This window comes from Gekko japonicus, unplaced genomic scaffold, assembly GCF_001447785.1.
Source record: "Gekko japonicus isolate JY-2015 unplaced genomic scaffold, Gekko_japonicus_V1.1 scaffold211, whole genome shotgun sequence".
NCBI lineage: Eukaryota > Metazoa > Chordata > Lepidosauria > Squamata > Gekkonidae > Gekko > Gekko japonicus.
This window is the reverse complement of record NW_015164187.1, coordinates 1,505,224-1,528,106: the sequence shown is the minus strand read 5'-3', so window position 1 is coordinate 1,528,106 and position 22,883 is coordinate 1,505,224. Positions and strand designations below refer to the sequence as shown.

Genomic DNA, 22,883 nt, shown 5'->3' with positions numbered 1-22,883 from the left:
GCTGAACCTTCAGTGTAGAGATGTTCATAATCTAAAATTCTTTGCTTGTTTCCTGTCTTGGTGCTGTTTTGTTCAGTCTTTTTTTTTCATATTGTTTGTCTGAAAAATATATAGCTTTTGAATCTTATCTGTGTTTTTCTCTCAGGTATCCTAAACTTGCTTTATGTTTTAAAATTAAGAACTGATAGTCTTGTGATAATTTATATGTATTCACAACTAGAGGGACTAATGTTGGTTTTCCGCTTAAGGCAATCTGATAAACATTTTAAATTGATCCTCTTTGCTTTGAAATACTGCTGTGGAGATGGGCTAATGGAAATGTGCAACTTGCTTCTCCCCCCTTTCTCCTGTTAATGGCACCAGTCTCTCGTCACATCTCCAGTGTGAAAGAAATAGTCACTAGCAGCAGACATCACAGCTGCTTCTTGCTGGCCTCGTGTGGCATGCCCATCACTAGGTTGTTCTTGAGGAAGCAATTAGACTTCACACCATGTTCACCTAATGAGATTTCTAGGCCAGGCCAAGGCTGCTGCCACCCAACGGGGGTGGGGTGTGGGGGGAGGCATTGTGGATTAAAAGAGAGACTGGTGCCATCTACTGTTTAAATCCAATCCAAACCCTGACTTGCTTATTCACACTAATTCTTCCTATTCTCTCAAACTAGGACAGTTTCCTATATAGTTAAAAAAAAAAAAAAGTGCTAGCACAGGTGGTTCTCCTGGTCTGCTTGTGGGAGCTGCTTATTTCCTGCTTGATTTTCCTCAGTAAACTACAGTTCGTAGGCACAATGTTCTCCCTTTCCCCAAAAACTAGTGCAAATGGTGGGATTGCACTCTTTAGATGAAAGCAAGATTAAAGACTCCTTTATATAGGTGTGGACATTGTCCTAGCTATTTTGTGGAGGTAATTTTTCAGTAACTTGAATGAATCCAGATAAGCTTGTACTGCATGCCATGTGATCAGATCTAAATATGATGATGGCTGTGTGCGTCATCATGAAATATACAGTCTGCTGATGCGGCATACGTACTTCTCCTGCTTTATGCGGAATAACCAGCTACTCAGCAGAATAATACGTCCCAAGACCACATTAACCTTGCAAAGAAATGTTCAGGAGATGCCTGCTTGAGCCACAGGAGTAAAGCAAATTGGATTAAGGAAAGCAAATGCACATAGATGCTGTACTGAAGTGGGAGGAGAAAGGTGTTTTATTAAGCTACAGCCAAGCCTGATCAGTTGAGAGTTAGACAATGTGTGGACTTTTTGTGCTGAAATCAGTGATGATCAGTTGTTGCTGGATTAGGGAATTAAAAATGCCTCTTGGGGAATTTGAAAAGCAGTTTGCATTTCTTTCTTCACTGTCCAAAGAACTGAGAGGCGGTAGAATTGGGCCCTTCTGTGGAATCCCCTCTTTGTTATTTTCTTGCCATTGGATGTAAGTGTGTGTTCTAAGCCATTTGCTGAGGTTTGTTGAAATATGCCTTATTTGGGCTCTTGTCAATGATGAAAATATGCATTATATACTTGATATTATTAGACTTTATTTTGTAGTAAGTAAATCGCCTTGAGCTCTGTGTTGGGTTGATAAGACATCTTGTAAAGATTATAAATAAGCATTCTGATGGAGGTTTCATTTGTGATGGAGGTTTCATTTGTTCCCTGCCTAGGTTTCTCCAGGGGGTCCCCCCCCCCTTTTAACCACTAGTTGAATTTTTCCTTTTTGCAGGAGCATGACATTGAGACAGCTTTTGGAGTTGTTCATGTCACTCTCCGTGGGACACCAAAAGGGAACAGGCCCATCATCCTCACATACCATGATATCGGACTCAACCGTAAGTCCTCTTTTCTAAGTAATCACCTCCGTGCACTTTTTGGTTTTGTCTAGTATATGTGTTTCACCAGCTCAGTTACATTCTTACTGTTGATTTCAAGGGCAAAATAGAGCTATGGCTTCTACTTCTGAACCATTTGATAACTTGCTGTGGCACAAAGTATGAATGTGATCAGTCAGCTGTGAGAAGCAGATAGTAGAATGAAGAGGTGCGTTAATACTTGAGTAATTTGGGGGTTTTCTCTTTCAGATAAATCCTGCTTCAATGCTTTCTTCAACTTTGAAGACATGCAGGAGATCACACATCACTTTGCTGTGTGTCATGTTGATGCACCTGGACAGCAGGAAGGGGCTCCCCCTTTCCCTTCCGGGTAAGTGTGGCAATATCCTCCCGATCCTGAAGGTCAAAGGCCATTGCATTCCAATGGGCATGGCGTTTAGTGTAGTTGTGCTGGCACTTGTCTTATAACAATATTTTGGCATGGACTCTGCTTAGTTAGCCTCTTGCTTTTCCTTTGCCATACAGAACTCTCTAGCCTTTTGAGATACTGCCTGTCAAAAGCACTTGAAATGCTAAGGCCATTAGAGAGGGCCTGACTTCCCAGAAGTGCCTGTGCATTTCTGCAGTGCCAAATGAGCCCTGGAATGACCTGAGAGACATGAGTTGCAAATGGACCTATTGGTTCATGATATGAATCTGCCATGATCCCCTTTGGTCCCTTACCTGTGTGCATTTGTTAGTATAAGTTTTCACTACCATTTTTCCAAGCTCCAGGTTCTGTTTTTGTGAAATAGCTGTGTGAAATGGCCTTGGAGTAAAATCTTCACTTTGGATTTTACTGTTATGTTGGCAATAGGATAGATAGGAACTCTCAATACGGGGCAAGTGATGCTCTGTATTCTTGATGCTTGGGGGGCAACAGTGGGAGGGCTCCTAGTGTCCTGGCCCCACTGCTGGACCTCCTGATGGCACCTGGTATTTTTGGCCACTGTGTGACAGAGTGCTGGACTGGATGGGCCATTGGCCTGATCCAACATTGGCTTCTCTTATATTCTTATGATTGCTGACCTATGGTCTCTAACTAGCATCTTCTTACACCTCAGATTCCAGTATCCCACAACTGATGAACTAGCTGAAATGCTCCCTGCTGTTCTTACACACTTGAGGCAAGTATGCACATAGTGACCCAGATTTATCACAGTAATCACTGCGAGTGGCCAAATACCCTTTCCCTTATGATTCTCTAGAAGAGGAGACAGATATGCTTATATTGCAAGAGGCAAAAAGTTCACCAGATATTTTTTATTCATATTCCACACGCAGAATTAGTCTTTCCTGCTGCTACTAGTAGAATATATAGTGGTACACTTGGTGTGCTGGAAGGGGGCTATAAAACAGTTGATATAGAGGATGGTGCCGGTATTGAGAGGGTTCTCCTTTTGAACTCTTTTCAGTCTCAGAAGCATAATTGGTATTGGAGTTGGAGCTGGTGCTTACATTCTCAGCCGGTTTGCAGTAAGTGTTGTTTGTCTTTGAATATTTCTCTGAAAAATCTGAGTTAGTCTCAGCTCTGTTCTTGGGGCTACCTATTTGTAAAAGTGAGTGCAGTAATAAGAAATACTGGCAAGAAAAAATGCCTTGAATTATGCACCCCAACCCCTTTGGAGGAAGAAATTTCACCCTTAACCGCTGGTCAAAATTTAGGCAGTTAATACAAAATGAATGCTACTCCCAGTCCTTTTCTGGAAAGAGCTCTGTCATTATTGTTCAGTGCCAGTTAAAGCGGATGGCCTTTCCATATTTTCTCTTCCCTAAGCTAAATGAAGGAGTACATCAGAATCAGCCCAAATGTTGTGACTCATGTGTGTGATCATTTTAACAAATGGTATAATCTAGGTTAATCATTCATACCCACTCACAACATTTAAAGCACAAATATTTGGAGATATCAAAGACAGATACTTCCTTTCCCCTTCCACTCTCTTTTTTTTTAGTTGAATCACCCTGACTTAGTGGAAGGCCTCGTGCTTATTAATATTGACCCATGTGCAAAAGGATGGATGGACTGGGCAGCATCCAAGGTACGACTTCTGTGACGTTTCCAATACGTGGGTGATAATACTAACCTACCTTTCGAGGATCATGAAAATAGCATGTGAAACAGTGCTAGAAGATTGCTTTGACTTTCCGTTCTTTGCATTTTGTTTCATGATACCTGAAGTAAGAGGTATAGCAGAACGCAATGTGCTCGTAAATTCTGCCTGCATTTTGGTTACTAATCACTAGGATGAAAAATCCCCAGCTATAAAACTAAAATTTAGCCAAGCAATATATAAGATTGCAAGTGAAAGTACTGTATATAATTTTTATATATAGCTTCTAAAATGGCAGCATATGTGGATACCAGAGAGAGGTAGAAAGCCCAGTAGAAGAGACAACATTGGGTGACAAGACTGAAATTAGACCGCTGATCATTCTGAGCCTTCTCAGAAGTGCTACCTGTTCCACACGCAGGGCCGGAGAGACAGGCACAGATCAGGAGTCTCAGTGTGTGGATGAGACGATGGTGTAGGGTTTGCAGTAAGTGTTCAAGTTTGTTAGGCACTGGGATGCTTTTTGGAACAAGAGGGAGCTGTACAAAAGAGATGGTCTCCACTTGTCCCGAGAAGGAACCAGGCTGCTGGCGCTTAAAATCAAAAAGATGGCAGAGCAGTTTTTAAACTGAATATTGTGGGAGCACCGACAGGAGATGAAAAGTCTCTGGTTTGGGATAGCTCATCTCAAAGACATGAAAGGTACTTTTCTATAAGGAAATGGATTAGAATTGTTCACTGAAACTGTGGCTAATGATACAAACTGCCTGGCAAGGTCTCGAGGCAGCAAGAGGAAGGTTGTGGGCTTAACATGTATGGGAAATTATAGGTGTTTATATACAAATGCTAGAAGTGTCTGAGGTAAAATCAGGGAGTTGGAATGCTTGGTGTTGGGGGAGAAAATAGACATTGTGGGTATTTCAGAAAGTTGGTGGGATGAGGAAAATCAGTGGGATATGGTGATTCCTGGTTATAAATTATATTGGAAGGACGGGGGGGAAGGGTTGGAGGTGGGGTGACTCTGTATGTCAGAGAGGGTATACAGTCCAGTAAGACTGAGAGGGTAAGAGAATTGGATTCACTTCTGGAAATGCTAAGGGTTGAAATAGTGGGCCCAGAAGGAAGCTTAACACTGGGAGTTTGTTATCGCCCACCAGATCAAAACATAGAGGAGGATTATAAAATGATGAATGAATTAAAGATAGCCGCTAGATGAAAAAACTGTGTCATAGGTGATTTTAACTACCAACACATTGATTGGGTCAATATGTGTAAACCCAAGGGGGTCGCCATAAGCTGGATGCAGCTTGATGGCACCTTTTCACGTGTAATTCTATACGTCATATATTTTTGTACAGAAATCATGGGGTTATATCCTGACGCATGAAGGGACCTGGCTCCTATGCCATCTGATGTCAGTTTCCTGCTGCTACCAAGCCTGCCAGTGGCTCGCTGCCTTGGCAGCCCCTGCCCCGACCCAGAGGAAACAACCTTCACCCGGGCCTGCTTCAAAAGCCACTCGTGCCAGCTCCCAATCGCTCAAGAGATCCCTTCCTTCCAAGAGTTTGATCACTGATTCTGACAAGCCAGTTTCCCAGACAACCAAAATGGCGGCCGAACTCTTGGGAGAAAAAGTTCTACTGCAAGAGTTCGGGGAGGCTTGCCAAGGCATGCTATTTCTGCAGAGATATGGCAAAGAGGTAAGAGGAGAATCTCCCACCAGCCCCTACGGGGTGACAGAGGCAAGACGGCAGCCGCTGCCACTAATGGCCTCAGGCAGCAAAGCCTCTTGGAAGCTCCACTGCTCTCTAGCGTATCTGGGACAGGCAAGCTCGAATCCTCACCCTGCCATGGAAGCTCACTTGGGCCAGTCACATATTCTCACAGCCCAACCCTCCTCACAGGGTTGTCGTGAGGATCGAACAGAGGAGAAGAGACCACCATCTGTGACTTGGGGTGCCCACTGGGGAGAAAGTTGAGTATAAATGAAGAACATAAAATCAATATCGGGGGGGGGATACTTTTTGAATTTTTCATGTGTGTGTGCGCACGCGCACATGCGCACCTGGAAGTCACAGCAACCTCTGGTGTCTGACCTCTACTGGGAGCCTGGAGGGTATTCAGAGAGAGGGGTACTTCAAAGAGGTCTCCCATCCAAGTACTTGCCAGAGTCGACCCTGCTTAGGACCCTGGCGAGATCGGGCTTGCCTGGGCTATCTAGGTCACGATATAAAATCAATATCTTGAGTTCATCTTCCACCTTGAAGGTGGAACTGGTTATTAAGTCCCCAGTTTGCCACCGTTGGCTTGCTTGGTTGACCTCGAGCCATTCTCACTGTCAACCTGACCTACCGCGCAGGACTGTTGTGAGGATAAAATGGAGGGGGGGAAACGGGTCCTGAAAGAAGGAGGGGATAAGAATGCAACAAAGAAACAAGCAAACAGTGTGGGAAGCTCATCCTCAAGGGTGAAAGTAACTAGAATTTCTTACTGATACTGTCTCTCGGGGAGAGGCTCGAAGCAGAAGGCTGGCGGTACCATTTTGCCTGCTGTCTCACTAGTACTCTGTACTGGACTATACCAGCATGCTGCTCATCGGCAACACACAGGCTTAAGATCCACACAACACCAGAGAAGGCGGAAGAACTGTCCACAGACTAACACTTTGTTGTTGTTCAGTTGCTCAGTCGAGTCCGACTCTTTGCGACCCCATGGACCACATCACGCCAGGCCCTCCTGTCTAAATACACGTTGATGGGGTCTGAACTGGCAGAGACTGACCAAGAGAGAGATCTTAGAGTCGTAGTAGATAACTCACTGAAAATATTGAGACACTGTGCAACAGCAATAAAAAAGGCCAATGCTATGCTCGGGATTATTAGGAAGGGAATTGAAAACAGATCAGCTAGTATCATAATACCCCTGTATAAATTAATGGTGCGACTTCATTTGGAATACTGTGTACAGTTCTGGTCACCACACCTCATGAAGGATATTTTAGCATTGGAAAAAGTGCAGAAAAGGGCAACTAGAATGATAAAAGGGTTGGAGCACTTTCCCTATGAAGAAAGATTAAAGTGCTTGGGACTCTTTAGCTTGGAGAAACGATGGCTGAGGGGTGACATAATAGTGGTTTATAAGATTATGGATGGGATAGAGCAGGTCGAGAAAGAAATACTTTTCTCCCTTTCTCTCAATACAAGAACTCATGGGCACTCAATGAAATTGCTGAGCAGTCAAGTTAGAATGGATAAGAGGAAGTACTTCTTCACCCAAAGAGTGATTAACACATGGCATTCACTGCCACAGGAGGTGGTGGCAGCTACAAGCATGGATGGCTTCAAGAAGGAATTAGATAAACATATGGAGCAGGGATCCATCAGTGGTTATTAGCCAGAAGGTATAGATAGGAACTTTCAGTCTGGGGCAAGTGATGCTCTATATTCTTGGTGCTTGTGGGGGGGGGGCAACAGTGGGAGGGCTTCTAGTGTCCTGGCCCCACTGGTGGACCTCCTGATGGCACCTGGTATTGTTGGCCACTGTGTGACAGTGTGTTGGACTGGATGGGCCATTGGCCTGATCCAGCATTGGCTTCTCTTATGTTCTTATTATACATATCAATGGTAGTGGAATAGAATTTAGATGGGAACTGATGTCTTGTGCTTGAATAAAATATGGTGGAAAAGATAGAGGGCAGGGCTCTTGTTTGCCAGACTTTTCCCATTTTATTAGTTTGTGCATGAGATTTATTTATTTATTTACAACATTTCTATCCCTCCTATCTGCCCAAACAGGGCCGTCAAGGCTCCCCTGTAGAGGTCCGCCAAATGGCAGTATTACATTTGAAATATGTGTGTGTGTAATCTTTTTTAAAAAACAATTGTTGCGTGTGTGTGTGTCCGTACCTGGAAGTCATGGCGACCTCTGGTGACTCCTACTGGGGCACGGAGGACATTCAGAGAGGTGGCTTGATAGCCTGCCCCCGGCTTCCTGGCCCTGGTATCCTCTGGAGGTCACCCATCTAAATACTTGCCAGAGTCGGCCCTGCTCAGCTTCCGAGACTGGGCTTGCCTGGGCTGTCCAGCTCAGGACTATATGTATAATCTTTTTACAGAAAGGTGCTCACTTAATTTATAAATGTAAGATGGTGATTTTACATCCTACAGGTTTTTCTCTTACATATTTTTGACAGAAACACTCCCATCTTGAAGTATTGCTTTGGTTACCTTCTAGTATTTTAGGCTGTGACTACAAATGTACTTTTTAAGAACTCTTTGTCTATGTATTCCAGAATGCAGACCTGCTAAGTTTGTATTCCCTACTGGCCTCAAAAAAATGACATTGTATAATTTGACCTGCCTTGTGTTTAGTCATACGGCTGAACTGGTGTGATACAGCAGTTAGGGTGCAAAATCCCAGGCTGGGAAGACCCTGTTCCCCAGTTGACCATGAAGATCACTGGGTGACTTTGGACCAGTCATTCTTTGTCTAACCACCCTCATAAGTTGGTTGTGCAAATAAAATGGAGATGAGGATAATGTTGTGTGCTCTCCTGAGTTCCTTGGACGAAGGGCAAGATATAAAAATGTAGTAGTAGGATGAAGTTGTTAAATCTACAATGATTGTATGGGTGAAAGATATAGGACATACTGTAGAAATAGACAAGTGGTCCAAAATATGGAAATCAAGCAAATACTTAAGAGCCATATCATATAAAGAAAATATCCTTAAAGTATTTCACAAAATGTTATGCAAATACTTCAAACAAGTGTTGGAAATGCAAAGTTAATGTAGGGTCGTTTTATCATATGTGGTGGCGATGTCAAAAAATTCAAAGGTTTTGGGAAAAAATACAGAAAATAATTTGGGAAATCATGAATGTATATCTCTTATTGAACCCAGAGACATACTTGTTAAATTTGATACTGGAAAATCTTAGTTATGGTGATGCCTATTTAGTAGTGCTTATACTAACATCAAGCAGAATACTTTTGGCTAAACATTGGAAATCCGAAATAACTCCTACTAGGGAAGAAATAAGTCTAAAATTGTTAAACCTAGTAGAAATGGACAAATTGAGCTTCTTAATTCAGGGAAAAGGAGACGATTGTTTTTTGAAAAGATGGTCGAGACTATATAAGTGGATAGACCATACTGTTAAAATTCAGACTCAAATGTAAATAATCATGTACAGAGAGTGTCTGTGTAAATAAACAGGGGGGGGGAGTAGTAGTAGTAATACAATTCCACCACTTTTTTAATAATGGGGGTTTTGTTTCTAGTTTTCTGGGTGGACAACTAACATTGTGGACATTGTCCTGAGTCACCTTTTTGGTCAGGTAAGTCAACTCCAAATTTTATATTAATTGGGTTTTTTAGAATTAGTGTCTTTCAAACGTTCTTGATCCTTGTAGGTGCTGACAAGAACAGCATTACAATCTCAGTTTGGGGCTTTGGGGTAGCTTTTCCATTTAGGGTAATAAGTGCATGCTTAATGTGTGAGGGTCAGGGGTCGTTTCATAGAAAAAGAGCTAGGGGAACTCATTAGCATAACTCATTAGCATGTCATAAGGCCACACACACACCCCGCCACCAACGGTCCCGGCCGTCGCCGGCCTTGCAGCTCCACTGCCGAGCCCCACAAGGGGCCTGGCGGTGGACATGCAAGGTCGGCGGGAGTGCAAGGAAGCCCTGCGAAGGCCCTCCCTGGCCCCAGGCAGGCAGGGGTGGGGAGAGGCAGGGAGGAAGCAACTTACCCTCCCTCTTCTCCTGCCTCCTCCTGGCTGAATGAGGGCCGGAAGCGGGGCGGCCGGAAGCAGGGGGCGGGGCTTTGTCATGTGCCCCGCCCCCGTACCTCACCTGGGGGAACTGCGATCCCCTGCGATCCCCCCTGAAATGACCTCTGGTGAGGGTAAGTGGAAAGGCAAAGTGGGAGTTGTCTTCTGTTTTGCTGATGCATTATGAAACTTTCTCTGCAGCAGGAAATTGCTTGCATATGTTGACTCCCTCTTGAATGTTGTTGTCTACAGGATGTACATTGCTTTTCTTGCTCTGTGTATTAATATGGTGTCCTAACACACTTAAAGAGCACTTCACAAAGAAACATTTTAACATGGCAACTGATCAGAATGTTTGTCATTCTTCTCCAGGAAGAACTGCAAGCTAATCTGGACCTCATCCAGACCTACAGACTTCATATAGCACAGGACATTAACCAGGAAAATCTTCAACTCTTCCTCTCCTCCTACAATAGGTACAGGACTTCTTTTAGTTAGCATGGGAACCAGTTTTCTTTCTTCTCCCCTTTTTAAAAAATTAATGTTTTTGTAGTACTTCGGAAGAGATGTGGGAAGAGTCCAGTATGTTGTTGGTCATCTGATACAAAATGGAGATTGCATTGTACTTTGGAGAAAACAGTCCCCTGTAAGATGCTTCGGGGAATGGTCTTGTCAAATCCTCATTAAGCTCGTCCATGTTTGCTATATGGTCCTGTTATATTCGTGTAGATGTTTCAGGCCATTTATCTTTCATTTGTTGCTTCAGTCTTCTGCTTTACGAAGGAGGCTATGAAACTGCAGCTTAAACATGGACAACACACACACTTCATTCCATGAACCCACTTTCGGTTCTGTGGCCAATAAAATGGAATATGCAACTGACCGCCCCTCCCCCCACACATTACCTTAAGTTAGCTGCCACTCCTTTACTGTGATGCTAGTCCCCTTGATGTCATTTTCTAGTCTCAGATCTGCTGGACTGCTTGTTTGTCTTAGTTGTGACCTTGTCAATGTTAATCCAAGTTTAATAATTGTGTAGTTTTGCCTGTCATACAGAAATGTCTCCATGAGTCTTTAGGACCCCCAGCCTGCTTCTTTGGTGTTTGACAGGAGCTCTGCTTTGTTTTCTAGCCGTAGAGATCTGGACATTGAGAGACCAGTCTTGGGTGTGAATGAAAATACAACAAAAACGCTCAAGTAAGTTGCTGTTTATAACCTTTTTTTTTAACAACAGACTTCTCCCTCTACACTCTGCCATGACAGCTTTGCTCATGTCAGCAGGGGCTTCTGCAGGTGCCAACCTGCAAATGGGCAAAATCAACAACTGCCCATATCTGCGCCTTCTCCACTGTGCCCCCCCCCCTTATGGAACGGCCTCTGCCTGAGGAGGTCAGGAAGGCTCCCGCTCACCTGGCTTTCTGCAAACTATGCAAGACTGAATTATTCAGGAGGGTTTTTCAATGCAGGCAATAGATTTGCACTGTACTAAAGGGATTACAAAATTACTTGGATAAATTATTAGGGACTGTTGTCTACACTCCTTTGTATAGCTTGCGTAAACTGCGATCCTACTATGGAATTTTGCATTATTTAATGCTTTCATTCAAACCTATTTTTAGACTTTTGGCTGGTTCCACAACCCTTAACCATATTGCATTGCTCATTGATTGTACGGACTTTGTGTGATCTGCCTTGAGTCCAAGTGAAAACAGCAGACTATACATAACAGAAATATAAAACAAACTAAAAGATACTTTGAGACCTTGCTTGAAACTATGTGAAGTTCCATTTTAAGTTAATCGTCTGCTATTACTTCTGGCTGGCTGGCTGCCACTGTGCTCTTGTGTGCGCTCATTCCCCCCCCTTCCCTTGTGAGAGGTCAAAAGGCTCTTGACATCTTCCAGTATACCATGATTAGACCAACAAGACAAGTCCACCCAGCCCATTGAAAAACATGAAAGGCAAGATAAAGCTCAGGCTTTGAACAATGGAGCAATAGAATTTCTAATGCCTAATTTAACGGGAGTCATCAGGTGAGTGAGAGGATGTTTCCTCACTCACTGGAGGGTGATCCGGCACCGTTAGGGTGTACATGCAGTGGAAAGTGCCGTTAAGTTGAAGCTGACTTATGGTGATCCTGTAGGGTTTTCAAGCCAAGAGATGTTCAGAGGTGCTTTGCCATTGCCAGTCTCTACATAGCAACCCTGGGCTTCCTTGGTGGTCTCCCATCCAAGTGTAAACCTAGGCTGACCCTACTCAGCTTCTACGATCTCATGGGATTGGGCTAGCCTGGGCCATCCAGGTCTGGGCCAGGTTGTACGTACCTGAAAAAGAGGTGGTGGTGGGGGGGTTCCTCCTGCATAGAAACCAGGCTTGCTACACAGGAATTTCTCCCACACAATGGATTAGAGCTGAGCAGGGTACATAACATAACCAAAAGAAGATTGCAGGGTGTGTATATGTGTATATGTGCAAAGTTCAGTTGTATGCTATGGCTTTCATCCAGGTGTCCTGCCTTATTAGTGGTTGGGGATAACTCGCCGGCGGTTGAAGCTGTGGTAAGTGTGCTCTAGTCATTTTACCTTGTATGCAACTCTTCATTCATCTTGTTCATCTGTTTTAGTGTCTTGGTCGAACTCTTCAGATTCACCTGGCCAATTGAATTATATTTAGTAACAGAGAAAGGTGCTTCTATTAATGAGTATCCATGTGAGGTTGAGATTTTGTTCACAAGTCCAGACAAATGAAGATGGATTCAGGGAGAGACTCCATGCTGAGTGCATATTTGGGCAGGTCTAAATACATGCATTTGGTCAATTGGGTTGGGTGGCTTGGTGATGGTAATGAGATATGTGGACCTTTCTGATGTTAGGAAGGCAATGTATTGTTGAATGGTTTCTCCTTTCCCCCTCCCCCATTCTCGGTCTATCTTTGGCTTCCCTTAAAAAATATAAAAAGACAAAAATTGCATTGGCATCTTTTATTAAAGCCAATTCACATGGTTACATTCTTGCCATTTAGCTCTTACATTGCCTACTGGCTAGTATCAAATTAATGACTCTATCCCATCTTGGTTTCTTTGAACATATAATAACTAATGGAATCTTGAATTCCCACCTTCAGTGACAACTCTGCATGTTCAGTATGTGTTTAATGTCAGCTGTCCCTGCTGTGCATTTCTTAGAAGCTTTTCTTCCGTGCTCATTTATCAAAGTTATAACTTGCCATTACTTCCAGGAGCTCAGAGCAGCATACGCAGCATTATATCCTATTGTAATGCACACAGCAGCTCTGTGGAATAGATTAAGGGAGAATGACTTGCACAATGAACCAAGCAGACATTTCTGTCCACATCTCCCCAGGCCGAATGCAGCACTGTCCACAGTACAGCACTGATCTGATGTCATAAACTGATAGCAAGCATTTTTCTGGGTCTGTGCTTGTGGACCCCTCCCCTAAATGACAGTATTTGTGTGTTTCTTTACTTCTGGGAATCTGGTAGTTAATCACATCGGTAGTTGCACTGGTACCTGAAGAAGGAACTCATGGTCCTGTCTTTGGAGCTTTGTCCCTTATTAGGGAAGCGACAGTTACCTTTGCATTTTATTTACCAAGCCCTTCCCTGCTAGATGGAGTTCTTTATTCCAGTGTATTGCTGCTGTGCTGCACTATTCTTACTTCCAGTCCCCCTTCGTCCTGGATCCTTGGCACAATAAGGGGGGAAATGAAATGTCTCTCTGTATTTTGCAGGTTGAGTGCAATTCACGGCTGGATCCAGCAAACACAACATTTTTGAAGGTAACAGACAATTGTGGGCAACTGTGTGGCTTCCACAGACATCTCTAGGAATATATTCCTATTTACCAAACTCCAGTACAAGAGAAGGGAATTAGGAGATCGATTTAAGATACCTACTCTTATGATGGTAATTTTAAACCAAAAGGCAACAGAGATACATTGTCATCAAGATGTTTCAAAAATGCATTTCTCCAACCTCCGAATATCTCATCCAGAAATGAGAATTAGCCAGCCACAGTAGATCTTATTTGGCTTAGACTTCTTTAGCAATTGATAACAACTCAGTTGGCTCTCAATCTTCTGCTGCAGCAGCATCATTTTCTCTGGAAAAGTTTAGTTATGCATGCTAAGAAACTGAGAGCTCATGATCCTGCATAAAACTGCCGATTGCAGGGGTCTACCCATTTTATCCATGGGTTGTGATCAATTTAGTCTTCATTTGTGGTTTAGACATCGTTTTTAAGCCAGCTGTCATTTTGACTGGTTCTAACTCGTTTCTTTCAGATGGCAGACTGTGGAGGGTTGCCTCAGGTTGTTCAGGTGAGACCTTGGTGATGTCTGGGTTTAGTACACTTGAGAGTACAAACCTAGTTTTACTTAAATTTAAGTCTTGCTTGTTGTATTTTCCAGCCCGGGAAATTGACTGAAGCCTTCAAGTACTTTGTGCAAGGAATGGGCTACAGTAAGTGCTGACAATACTGTACTATTTTTAAAAATGTTAAGCTGAGGTTAACTGCTATGCAGCTCTCACTGAGCTCTTGATGATGGGATTTTTTCAGCCAGGCATCTTGTTGGCCAGTATGGTTCATACATCCTACTGAACTGGAAGAGGCCTTGTCTAAACTGTATTGCAGATGGGTAGGCATTGTTTGCCCTAGTGGTGTTCTACTCGGCAGCCAGAAAAATTGCTAAGACTCAAGCTATGGCTGAAATGCGTAGGTCATGCCAAGCGCTTATCTAGACTGTGTCTCAGTTTAGAATTTCTTATTCCAGGCACCACCATTTTGGGTTATAAATGTACTGACCTGACCAACCAACAGGAGGTTGGTAAGGAACTAACATTCCTGCCTTCCTGATAGACCTGACTTACTGCTCTGTTCTGAAAACTCAACTGTAATGCTATAATCCTTTGCTCCCGATAACAGCTCCTATATGCACTGGCTTCTAAATGTTTGTACCTATTGGGGGAGGACCACTTGCGTCCCCCTTATACATGGCTTCTGACATGAAAATTAATTTTGGGGTCAGGAAGAGAACCACATGTTGTCAAGGACTGAAGAGAATTTTTCACGTGCCGTTGGCAGCACTAGCAGATGATTCCCCCAAAGGGCTGTGGTCTATTAAACCAGAAACCAAAGGGCTGAAAATCCATGCTTGGTGCTCAAGCGGCTCTCCTAGCCCTGGGCAAGTCGAGACTCACTAACCGCTTTCCATTCCTTCTCTTACCTTTTGCTTCCAGTCCCTTACGTGCAGCTCAGCCACCTCAGCACTGAGTCAGGTACCTACAGCTTTGTACCACCACCACCCCCCCCCCCGCTGCATTACTCTGGCTGCTCACGGCATGGCCTAGCAACTTTCTGTTTGCTGCATTTGTATTTGGTTGGCTTTTGCATGGTTTGCAGCTCACGGATGATTCAGGAGTAATGCTTATGATTTTTGGTGTTCTTTAATGGTAGTGTGAGGAATCCCTGGTGGACTGAGCAAGTTAACAGCACGTTTGCTACGAACTGTAGGCAGTAGTTCACCTTCAACCTTCAACATCCTCCATGTGAGCCTATACAGACACTTCATGGTCACATTTGAGAGTGGAATGACATGTTATGGAGAGCCATGGGGTTCACGACCTGTGTTTTCCTTTTAAGGCAAATCGGGCTGGGGGAATGCTGGCAGATAATAGGGTTTAAGCACCCCTCTCCCCCACCTGCTGATTCTCCCTTACAAATGCCACCACATTGGCATTAGCTTGGCAAACACAGGTTAAGGGTACCTGTGTTTGCTGGAGTAGCACACTCTGGGTGCAGTTCTTCTTCCCACGATTAGGAATACTGTATTTGTTTCTCAGTACTGCAAAAAGGGCATCTGTGGTAGTTTGCCGGCTGCTTTAATTTGTGGTCATTGTTGCCTCTCTCCTTACAGTGCCGTCTGCTAGTATGACCAGGCTGATTCGTTCCCGGACCCACTCTTCTTCGAGCGTAGGCTCTGGTGAGAGCGCCCAGACAAGATCTCAGACCAACAAACCAGGAGAGGTGACAACTAGAATGCCTGAAGCAGCTGACATTCGTGACTCTCCTCAGACTATGGAAGTATCCTGCTAAGCAAGCACTCCTCTTGTGTATGCAGACAAGCCCCTTTCCTTTATTCTGAACCTACCCAGAATCAGTGTTCACCCAGAAAAGTGGCATTAACAGTTTTTTCCTAACTTGTGCCTGCCCATCCTAGCTGTCATCTTCTCACCTGTCTGTTGGACATTGCTTTGGGTTCTTTTAAAAACAAAACAAAACTGGCTATGGGAACATTAACTGCTAACATTCCATTGGTGCTAGAGGAGAGAATCGCTGTATATACTGACGCCATCCTTTTCCCTTGGTTTTTGTGCTGTTAAACCAGATGAAAGTGTTGGGCCCATTTTAATTTAAGTAACCATTTCTGTGGCTTGTGTAGTTAAAATTGCTTTCTAGTTGTGCTTCTGCCTGAAGGGTGTTAGGGCTCTTGGCTGCAGTCTTCACAATGGCTTTGAGGTAGGGATAAAGGGAGAAGTCAATGTTTTTGTTGTTTTAATTTCAGGGATGGGATTTCGATCCTATACTGTTAAACTCAGAATGCACCCTAACATATTGCATCATTAACAGGCTTACAGGAAAGTTTAGGTCTTAGAACTGAATGGAAGAAACCAAAAGGTTTTCTGTCTGCAAGTGATCACCCACCAAGGCCTGTGGGGCCATGGTGTTTTTTTAAAAGGGCAAGGCTTCTGATGAGCCTAATTCTCACTAACTGTTGCATTATTCAATACAGTATAAGGGTTTATACACTACAGTAGCCTGTAGGGATGAGGTTTTTTAATTAGGATGGCTTTTACAACTCCAAAGGGAATTAGTGCTTTCTGTACTAGGATAAGCTTAAGACCAAGTTTGAAGCAGTAATCTTCTGTTGTGACAACTATATCATATTACATAAATTGCTGTAATTACATACAGGTGTTAGACAATCAGTCTAAAACTAAAGCTGAAGATACAGAAATATTTATTCCATTCGTGCAAAGAGAATGTTTGGGACGCCCTAGACAGCTTATGCCACAGTAAATCTGTTGCACTTTAGGGCACAACAATGCTCCTGATGTCCACATAGATTGAATAACATATATTCCATTATCAGCACAGATACATCTGATGAAATTACATAATATAAATTCTGTTCCTGAAACACAGATGGAGACATCCAGTCTAGATCCAAATAGACATACCACATCCAGTCTAACTGCTGAAACTATTCCCCCCCCTCCCCCCAATTTTGGATAGATCAGGAATCGGAAAATAGTTGTAACTAGCTTGGTGCACAAATAATGTTACATTTACCATGTTTATTCTGTGAAGATTTCTGTAGTTTGGGGGGGGGGCGTGTTTCCCCATTTTACTGATAATTTTCCATCCTAAAAGATTAGGAACTTGTTTTAGCAATCCGTCGTGGTTCTCTAGAAGGATAATGATGATCTCAAGTGTTCAAGTACCAGTCTAGCTGAGACATCTTGTTCGTATTCACAGGAAAAAAATTAACCAGTTTTTGACCTGGTCAGTTCTGATTTAAAGATACATCTTACATGTAGCTTTGAATAATCTTTGGCCATTTTTGTAGCCTCTCCTTGAGCAGATGTATTGCTACAAAGGCTTTTTAAAAATTGGGTCTGTAACTTCTTGTTCTTGCATTGTAAAGTCTTCAGCTTATATAAAGAATGGCAAAGGGAATGCATTGATGTACTGTATGCTGTAATATCCTACTCTGTTTGAAGCCTATTTTTATATTTTCATAGGCTGATACAAAACTTGATTGTCTGACAAAAATGGTGTTCCTTGCAGGACTGTTTGCCTTTGGGATTTAGGCAATTTCCAAACAAATTTGGAATTCAAAATAAGTGGCTTTTTTGTTGTTCTGGCTGGACTGCAGAAGACAAGAGGAGTGTGATGTAGCAGGGGACAAGAGAGAACTGCTGATGGAATGGGGACATGCAGCTGATATTCTTGAAGTCATGGCAGAATGTCTACTTTTCCCTATTGCACCCTACTGGCCCATGCTCCGCGGAAGAGATTATATTTGGCTCTGTTTCAGGCAAGAGGTAGGACTGGGACATTCTGCCTCAGAGTGAATTTGTATCATTTAAATAAAGCTATAATCAAATCTCATTGGAACTGTATTTTTTCCCCTCCTCTTAGTAGAGTATTCAAAAACACACATGGCGCTTAAGAGTGCATAATTTCCAGAATACAGTACCCCTTTTAAAACTAGGGACAGGCCCTTTCTTCCAACTGAGGGGGACTCACACAGCTTCTTAAGATTTTTGAACTGTAAACGTTCCCCTCAGTTACAAGATATTCTTAGGGCAGCTTTGGATTTGCTGCCATGTGGTAATTTTTGTAGTGAGCAAGAAGAACACAGAGATCAATACGTCAGGAGTTGTGCAAAAATAACAAAGATTTACTTCTGTACAGGTTGTTTTTAAAGAACAGTTCAGCAGCACAGGTGTCCAGACAGTAAGCTAGTTAATTGCTTCAGGTTGTACTTTTAGTTTCCTTTACTTTTCAGAGTTACAAACAGGATTTCACTGCCTAGCCATCAGATTGGATTCCCCCCCCCACACACACGATTCCACCCACACCAGCCTGCAATTTCCCAAGAGTCAGACAAAATAGTACCAGGTCTGCTCATCACCAGAGATAGTCCTCACAACTGGCTATTCTGTCCTCTCCCAGAGGTAGAGCTAAACTACTCTGCCACAACACCAGGCAGAGCTATCCTTCAAACTGACTCCGCTCAGACTAGGACAGCAGAAATCTGAAACAAGGCATAAGTATTAAACATAACATGTTAAACAATAACATTAAAGTAAGAGCAAGATAAAAGCATACAGTAACAGATTAATATATACTGTCAAAATGTCTTCCTAACGTAGTCTTGTTCTTTTATAAAAATGCACTCCTTATCAGTTCTGTTTTACGTAGCTTGTGGAAAGCCAAAAGCATGGGGAGGCCCTGTTCAGGTGACTAAAGTGTCGTGGTGGGGCATAGGAGGGGAGCGGTCCTGCAGATTTGAGGGTCTGAGATCCTGGAGGGCTTTGTATATGACACCCAGTACCTTGAGTTGAACCTGGAAACCACAGCCAACGGAATGGACTGCAGAATGGGTATAATGTCTACACACTGCCTGGTCCCTGATAATAACCAACAGGCAACATTCTGCGCTCACTGGAGCTTCCAAGCTGATTTTGAGAAAAGACTTTTAATATAGAGTGCATTACTGTGGTCTAGTCTTGATGTTTCCATTGTGTGGATCCAGATGGCCAGATCAGCTGAATCAAAGTAGGGGGCCATCTTCCAGGCTAAACAAAGTTGCCTTTTTTGTAGCTGTATTAATTGCTTATCCAGTAGTAATGCTTGGTGTAATATAACCTCTGGGCTCTTGACCAAGTCAGCAAAGACCCTATCAAAGTGGAAAGCAAGTTTGTCCTTCAGAACCTCGCTTCCCAACAACTACCTCCATTTCGGTTTCCGTTTGTTCACTCAGCCATGTAACAGTAGTCAGATAGTGGCCCAAGACCCCTACTGCATCCCCAGGAGATTTGGATAGACAGAGCTGGGTGTTACCAGTGTGTTGATGGGCATCGAATTCCAAAATCACAAATGATTTGTCCTAAAGGAATTAATTAGAGCTTTAATCGCATGGAGGATAGGACTGCACATGTGGAACCCCTCAGGACAAATCCCACACTGATAACTGGTCTCCAGCTGCAACCCTTTGTATCCAGTCTGCATGCAAGCAATGATTTAAACCAGTTCAAAGCACATCTCGATACCTACTGCTACAGCCAAATGTTTCTACACAATAGCATGGTCTACTGTATCAAAGGGAGCAGATGAATCCAGTAGGAGCAACAAAGAAGAATGGTGGCCTCTAGTCTACATTCAGAGGAATTAAAGCCACCAGTGCCGCCTGTCCTATAGTTTAACCTAAAGCCAGATTGAAAAGGGTCCAAATCACGTAACCTATTAAAAAGACAAGGCAAAGATGGAGAGTGTAGGAAGCATTCCATTCGTTCTGTTCCGCATGAAGTAAATAGGCTGGCAAAGCACAGTGTTTAGAGCAGGGATGTTGAACTCATTTGTTACAAAGGCTGGATCTGACATAAATGGGACTTTGTGGGGCCAGGCCATGCGTGTCATAAAACGTAATGCCAGGTAGCAGACAGATAAACTTTATAAAAGAGACAAAAACAAAGATATTGTTTTTTTTACTTAAAATACAAATATGCTTAAAACTCTTGTGATATTTTGTTTATTTAACATTCTTTGATAACTGACACCTCCCAAGCCTCCCCACCCCAAGATGCCTGCCTAAAATGGAAAGGTGGGGGAACAGTGGGGTTTGGCAATGCAGATTTTAAAATAAAACATCAAGAAAAAAAGCTCAAGGATCACAGCAGAAACTAAAAATATAAAATGCTCTGACATTGGCTGGGCATTGCAAGTTCCCCCCCCCCCCCCCGGTCTACTCAGAGTTGCAATGGCTCTCCAGTGCAATGTCCCCCTTTGGCTGTGGGTTCCCAGGTTACTCACTCAGACACCCATTCTCAGGTCCATTCAGCAGAGACAAGCTGTCTCAAAACGTCAACCCTGTATTTGCAAGGAGACAACTCCAGCACGCAACAGCTTCAACTATACAAACACTGGAAAGTGAAACTTCTTCAGCTCCAGTCCATTGAAATCCATTGAATGGATTTCCCATTAAGGTCTCTGGGCCCAGGTAGACAACTCTCAGCCACCAAAGTGAAATGACAGTCCTTGGAAGTAGCAGAAGCGCTCTGGGATTGGAATGAGGGCCCCCAGGGTGGAATTCCATTCCCAGAATGCTGCTGCTACTCCCAGGGGCTGTCATTCCACTCTGCGCCCTGTCATTCCAGTCCCAGAACACTGTTTCTGTTGCTGGAAACAACCCCAGAGTAGTCTATCTGGATGCAGAGACCTTAATGGAAAAATCCATTCCAGATTTTCTTTGTAATTTTGCAAACCCAGAAGAGCTTCCTGCCAAAGCAGGCAAAGACAAGACAACAAGAGCTGGGAACTTCGGCAGCCTCAAGCTTCAAAGGGTGAGGACAGGAGGGGAGGAAGAAAAGAGCCCCGGGCCTGATTAAAGCCATGGGCAGGCCACTTCCGACACACGGGCCTTAAGTTCGACACCCCTAGTTTAGAGAGTTGGACTAGCCCCTAAGGCAACTGGGGCTAAATCTGCACTCTGCCATGGAAGGTTTCCTGGTGATCCTGGGCCCATCACAATCTCTCAGCCAAACTGACCTCACAAGGTGGTCGTGAGCATAAAGTGGGGGAGGGGAGAATGATGTGCTAAGTTGCTTTGGGCCCCACTTAGGGAAAAAAGCAGGATATAAATTTTATAAATAGGCAAATTAAAAGGGAGGGGAAATTAAGAGTTTTATACCTGCATATTTGACAGGCCAATAGGAGTGAAACTGAGTTCAGTAGGCTTGAGGCAGTCTCCCACCTCCTTGCTCTCCCACTTGTCATTGTGTTGTTATAGTAGGCAGAGTGAGGGGGTGGAGTTAAGTCTCCTTCTCAGACCTACACAAGCTATGAGCTCATGAAGATGCAGAAAATAAGACAGTGGGGGGGGGGAGCGGGGGGCAACAAGAGAAGACAATTGGTATGGGAAATACTAGAGCTGTAAAACTGTCTTTGCCTGGTATTACAATCCCTTAGTATAGCAGGAAGTTTGCTATATATGCCCAGTTGGATAGGAGGTGGAGGAGGCAACTCTTGTGTGAGGGCCCGAGGTGAACAGTTTCGTATGAGGAAAGGCCGGAGAATCTGTGACCTTCCAGTATAAAAAAAAAAGTTGGCTAAAGGGGGGACACGATTGAAGTTTGTAAAATTATGCATAGGATGGAGAACGTAGATAGAGGCCCCCCCCCCCATTCTAGAACTCAGGGACACTGAATGAAGCTGTTGGGAAATTGATTCAGGGTAGCCAAAAGGATATAGTTCTTTACTCAATAAGTAATAAAATGTGCAATTCACTACCAGTGGAAGGTAGAAAGGCCACAAACATAAATGGCTGTAAAAGATTATATAGATTCATGGAGGAGAGGTCCATGGTCGGACCACCTGGTCCTGAAGGCCCGTCTGAGCATTCCACCCCAACCCTGTGTAGGCGGCGAGCGGATTTTTGCTCGCCCGCGGAGTCTTATGGACCCGGAGCGGTTCCAGAGGGCTCTGCGGGATCCGAGGCCCCCTGGCAGTTCGTTGGAGGAGCTAGTGGAGGACTGGCATGTCCGGCTCTCCACGGCCATCGACGTGATCGCTCCCAGGCATCCTCTCTGCACTCGTGTTAGGCGCGCCCCCTGGTATACCCAGGGGCTGCGGTTGCTGAAGCGAGAACTGAGACGACTAGAGAGACGGTGGCGGCGTGTTCGCGACGAGGCAACAAGAAGATCTTATAGGACGTTTATGAGATCCTATGAGATGGCAGTTAAGGCTGCTAAGAAGGATTTCTATGCGGCTGAGATTGCGTCCGCGAGCTCGCGCCCGGCCCAATTATTTAGAGTAATTCGGAATATGACAACCTTGCCTCAGGGCAAACAAAATATTAGGGAATTGGACATCGGCTGTGAGGCTTTTGCGAGCTTTTTCGCGGATAAAGTCTTGGAGCTTCGCCGCGACCTGCCCGCCACACTTGAGACAGTGAGCGAACTTGAGGCCCCTTGCGCGTCCTCGGTAGCGGGTTTAGAGTGTTTTAATCAGCTCAGTCTGGACGAAGTGGACAGATTACTCGTCTCTGTGCGCCCAACGACTTGCGACCTTGATCCGTGCCCCTCGTGGCTTGTTAAAGCGGGTCTCGAGGGGTTGCGAGGCGCATTGCGGGATATTATCAACACGTCCCTCTCGGAGGGACGGTTCCCGAATGCGCTCAAGGACGCGATGGTCCGCCCCCTCTTTAAAAAACCATCTCTGGACCCGGCCGAATTGGCGAACTATCGGCCGGTGTCCAATTTGCCCTATTTGGGCAAACTTATAGAGAGGGCGGTGGCGTCACAGTTACAGGGCTTTCTGGAGGATGCTTCAGTCTTAGATCCCTTCCAGTCCGGTTTCCGCCCGGGCCATGGGACC

The 22,883-nt window shown here is 44.1% G+C and overlaps 1 protein-coding gene across 3 annotated transcripts in view; it reads left to right on the top strand.

Annotated features, from left to right (window-relative positions):
* The window catches only part of NDRG3 (NDRG family member 3), a 57,198-nt gene extending 39,364 nt beyond the window's left edge, over positions 1–17,834 (top strand). For 2 of the 3 annotated variants that reach the window (XM_015408194.1, XM_015408193.1), the window contains exons 4-17: positions 1,727–1,832; positions 2,082–2,202; positions 2,936–2,998; positions 3,287–3,347; positions 3,827–3,913; positions 9,208–9,264; positions 10,075–10,178; positions 10,834–10,899; positions 12,209–12,260; positions 13,453–13,500; positions 14,005–14,040; positions 14,131–14,182; positions 14,960–14,998; positions 15,637–17,834. In XM_015408194.1, the coding sequence (XP_015263680.1) occupies positions 1,727–1,832; positions 2,082–2,202; positions 2,936–2,998; positions 3,287–3,347; positions 3,827–3,913; positions 9,208–9,264; positions 10,075–10,178; positions 10,834–10,899; positions 12,209–12,260; positions 13,453–13,500; positions 14,005–14,040; positions 14,131–14,182; positions 14,960–14,998; positions 15,637–15,815 (1,071 nt within the window). In that variant the 3' untranslated portion in view covers positions 15,816–17,834. The remainder of the gene's footprint in view (positions 1–1,726; positions 1,833–2,081; positions 2,203–2,935; positions 2,999–3,286; positions 3,348–3,826; positions 3,914–9,207; positions 9,265–10,074; positions 10,179–10,833; positions 10,900–12,208; positions 12,261–13,452; positions 13,501–14,004; positions 14,041–14,130; positions 14,183–14,959; positions 14,999–15,636) is intronic. The other variant, XM_015408195.1, reaches the window with a different exon arrangement.
* The last annotated feature ends 5,049 nt before the right edge of the window (positions 17,835–22,883 follow it).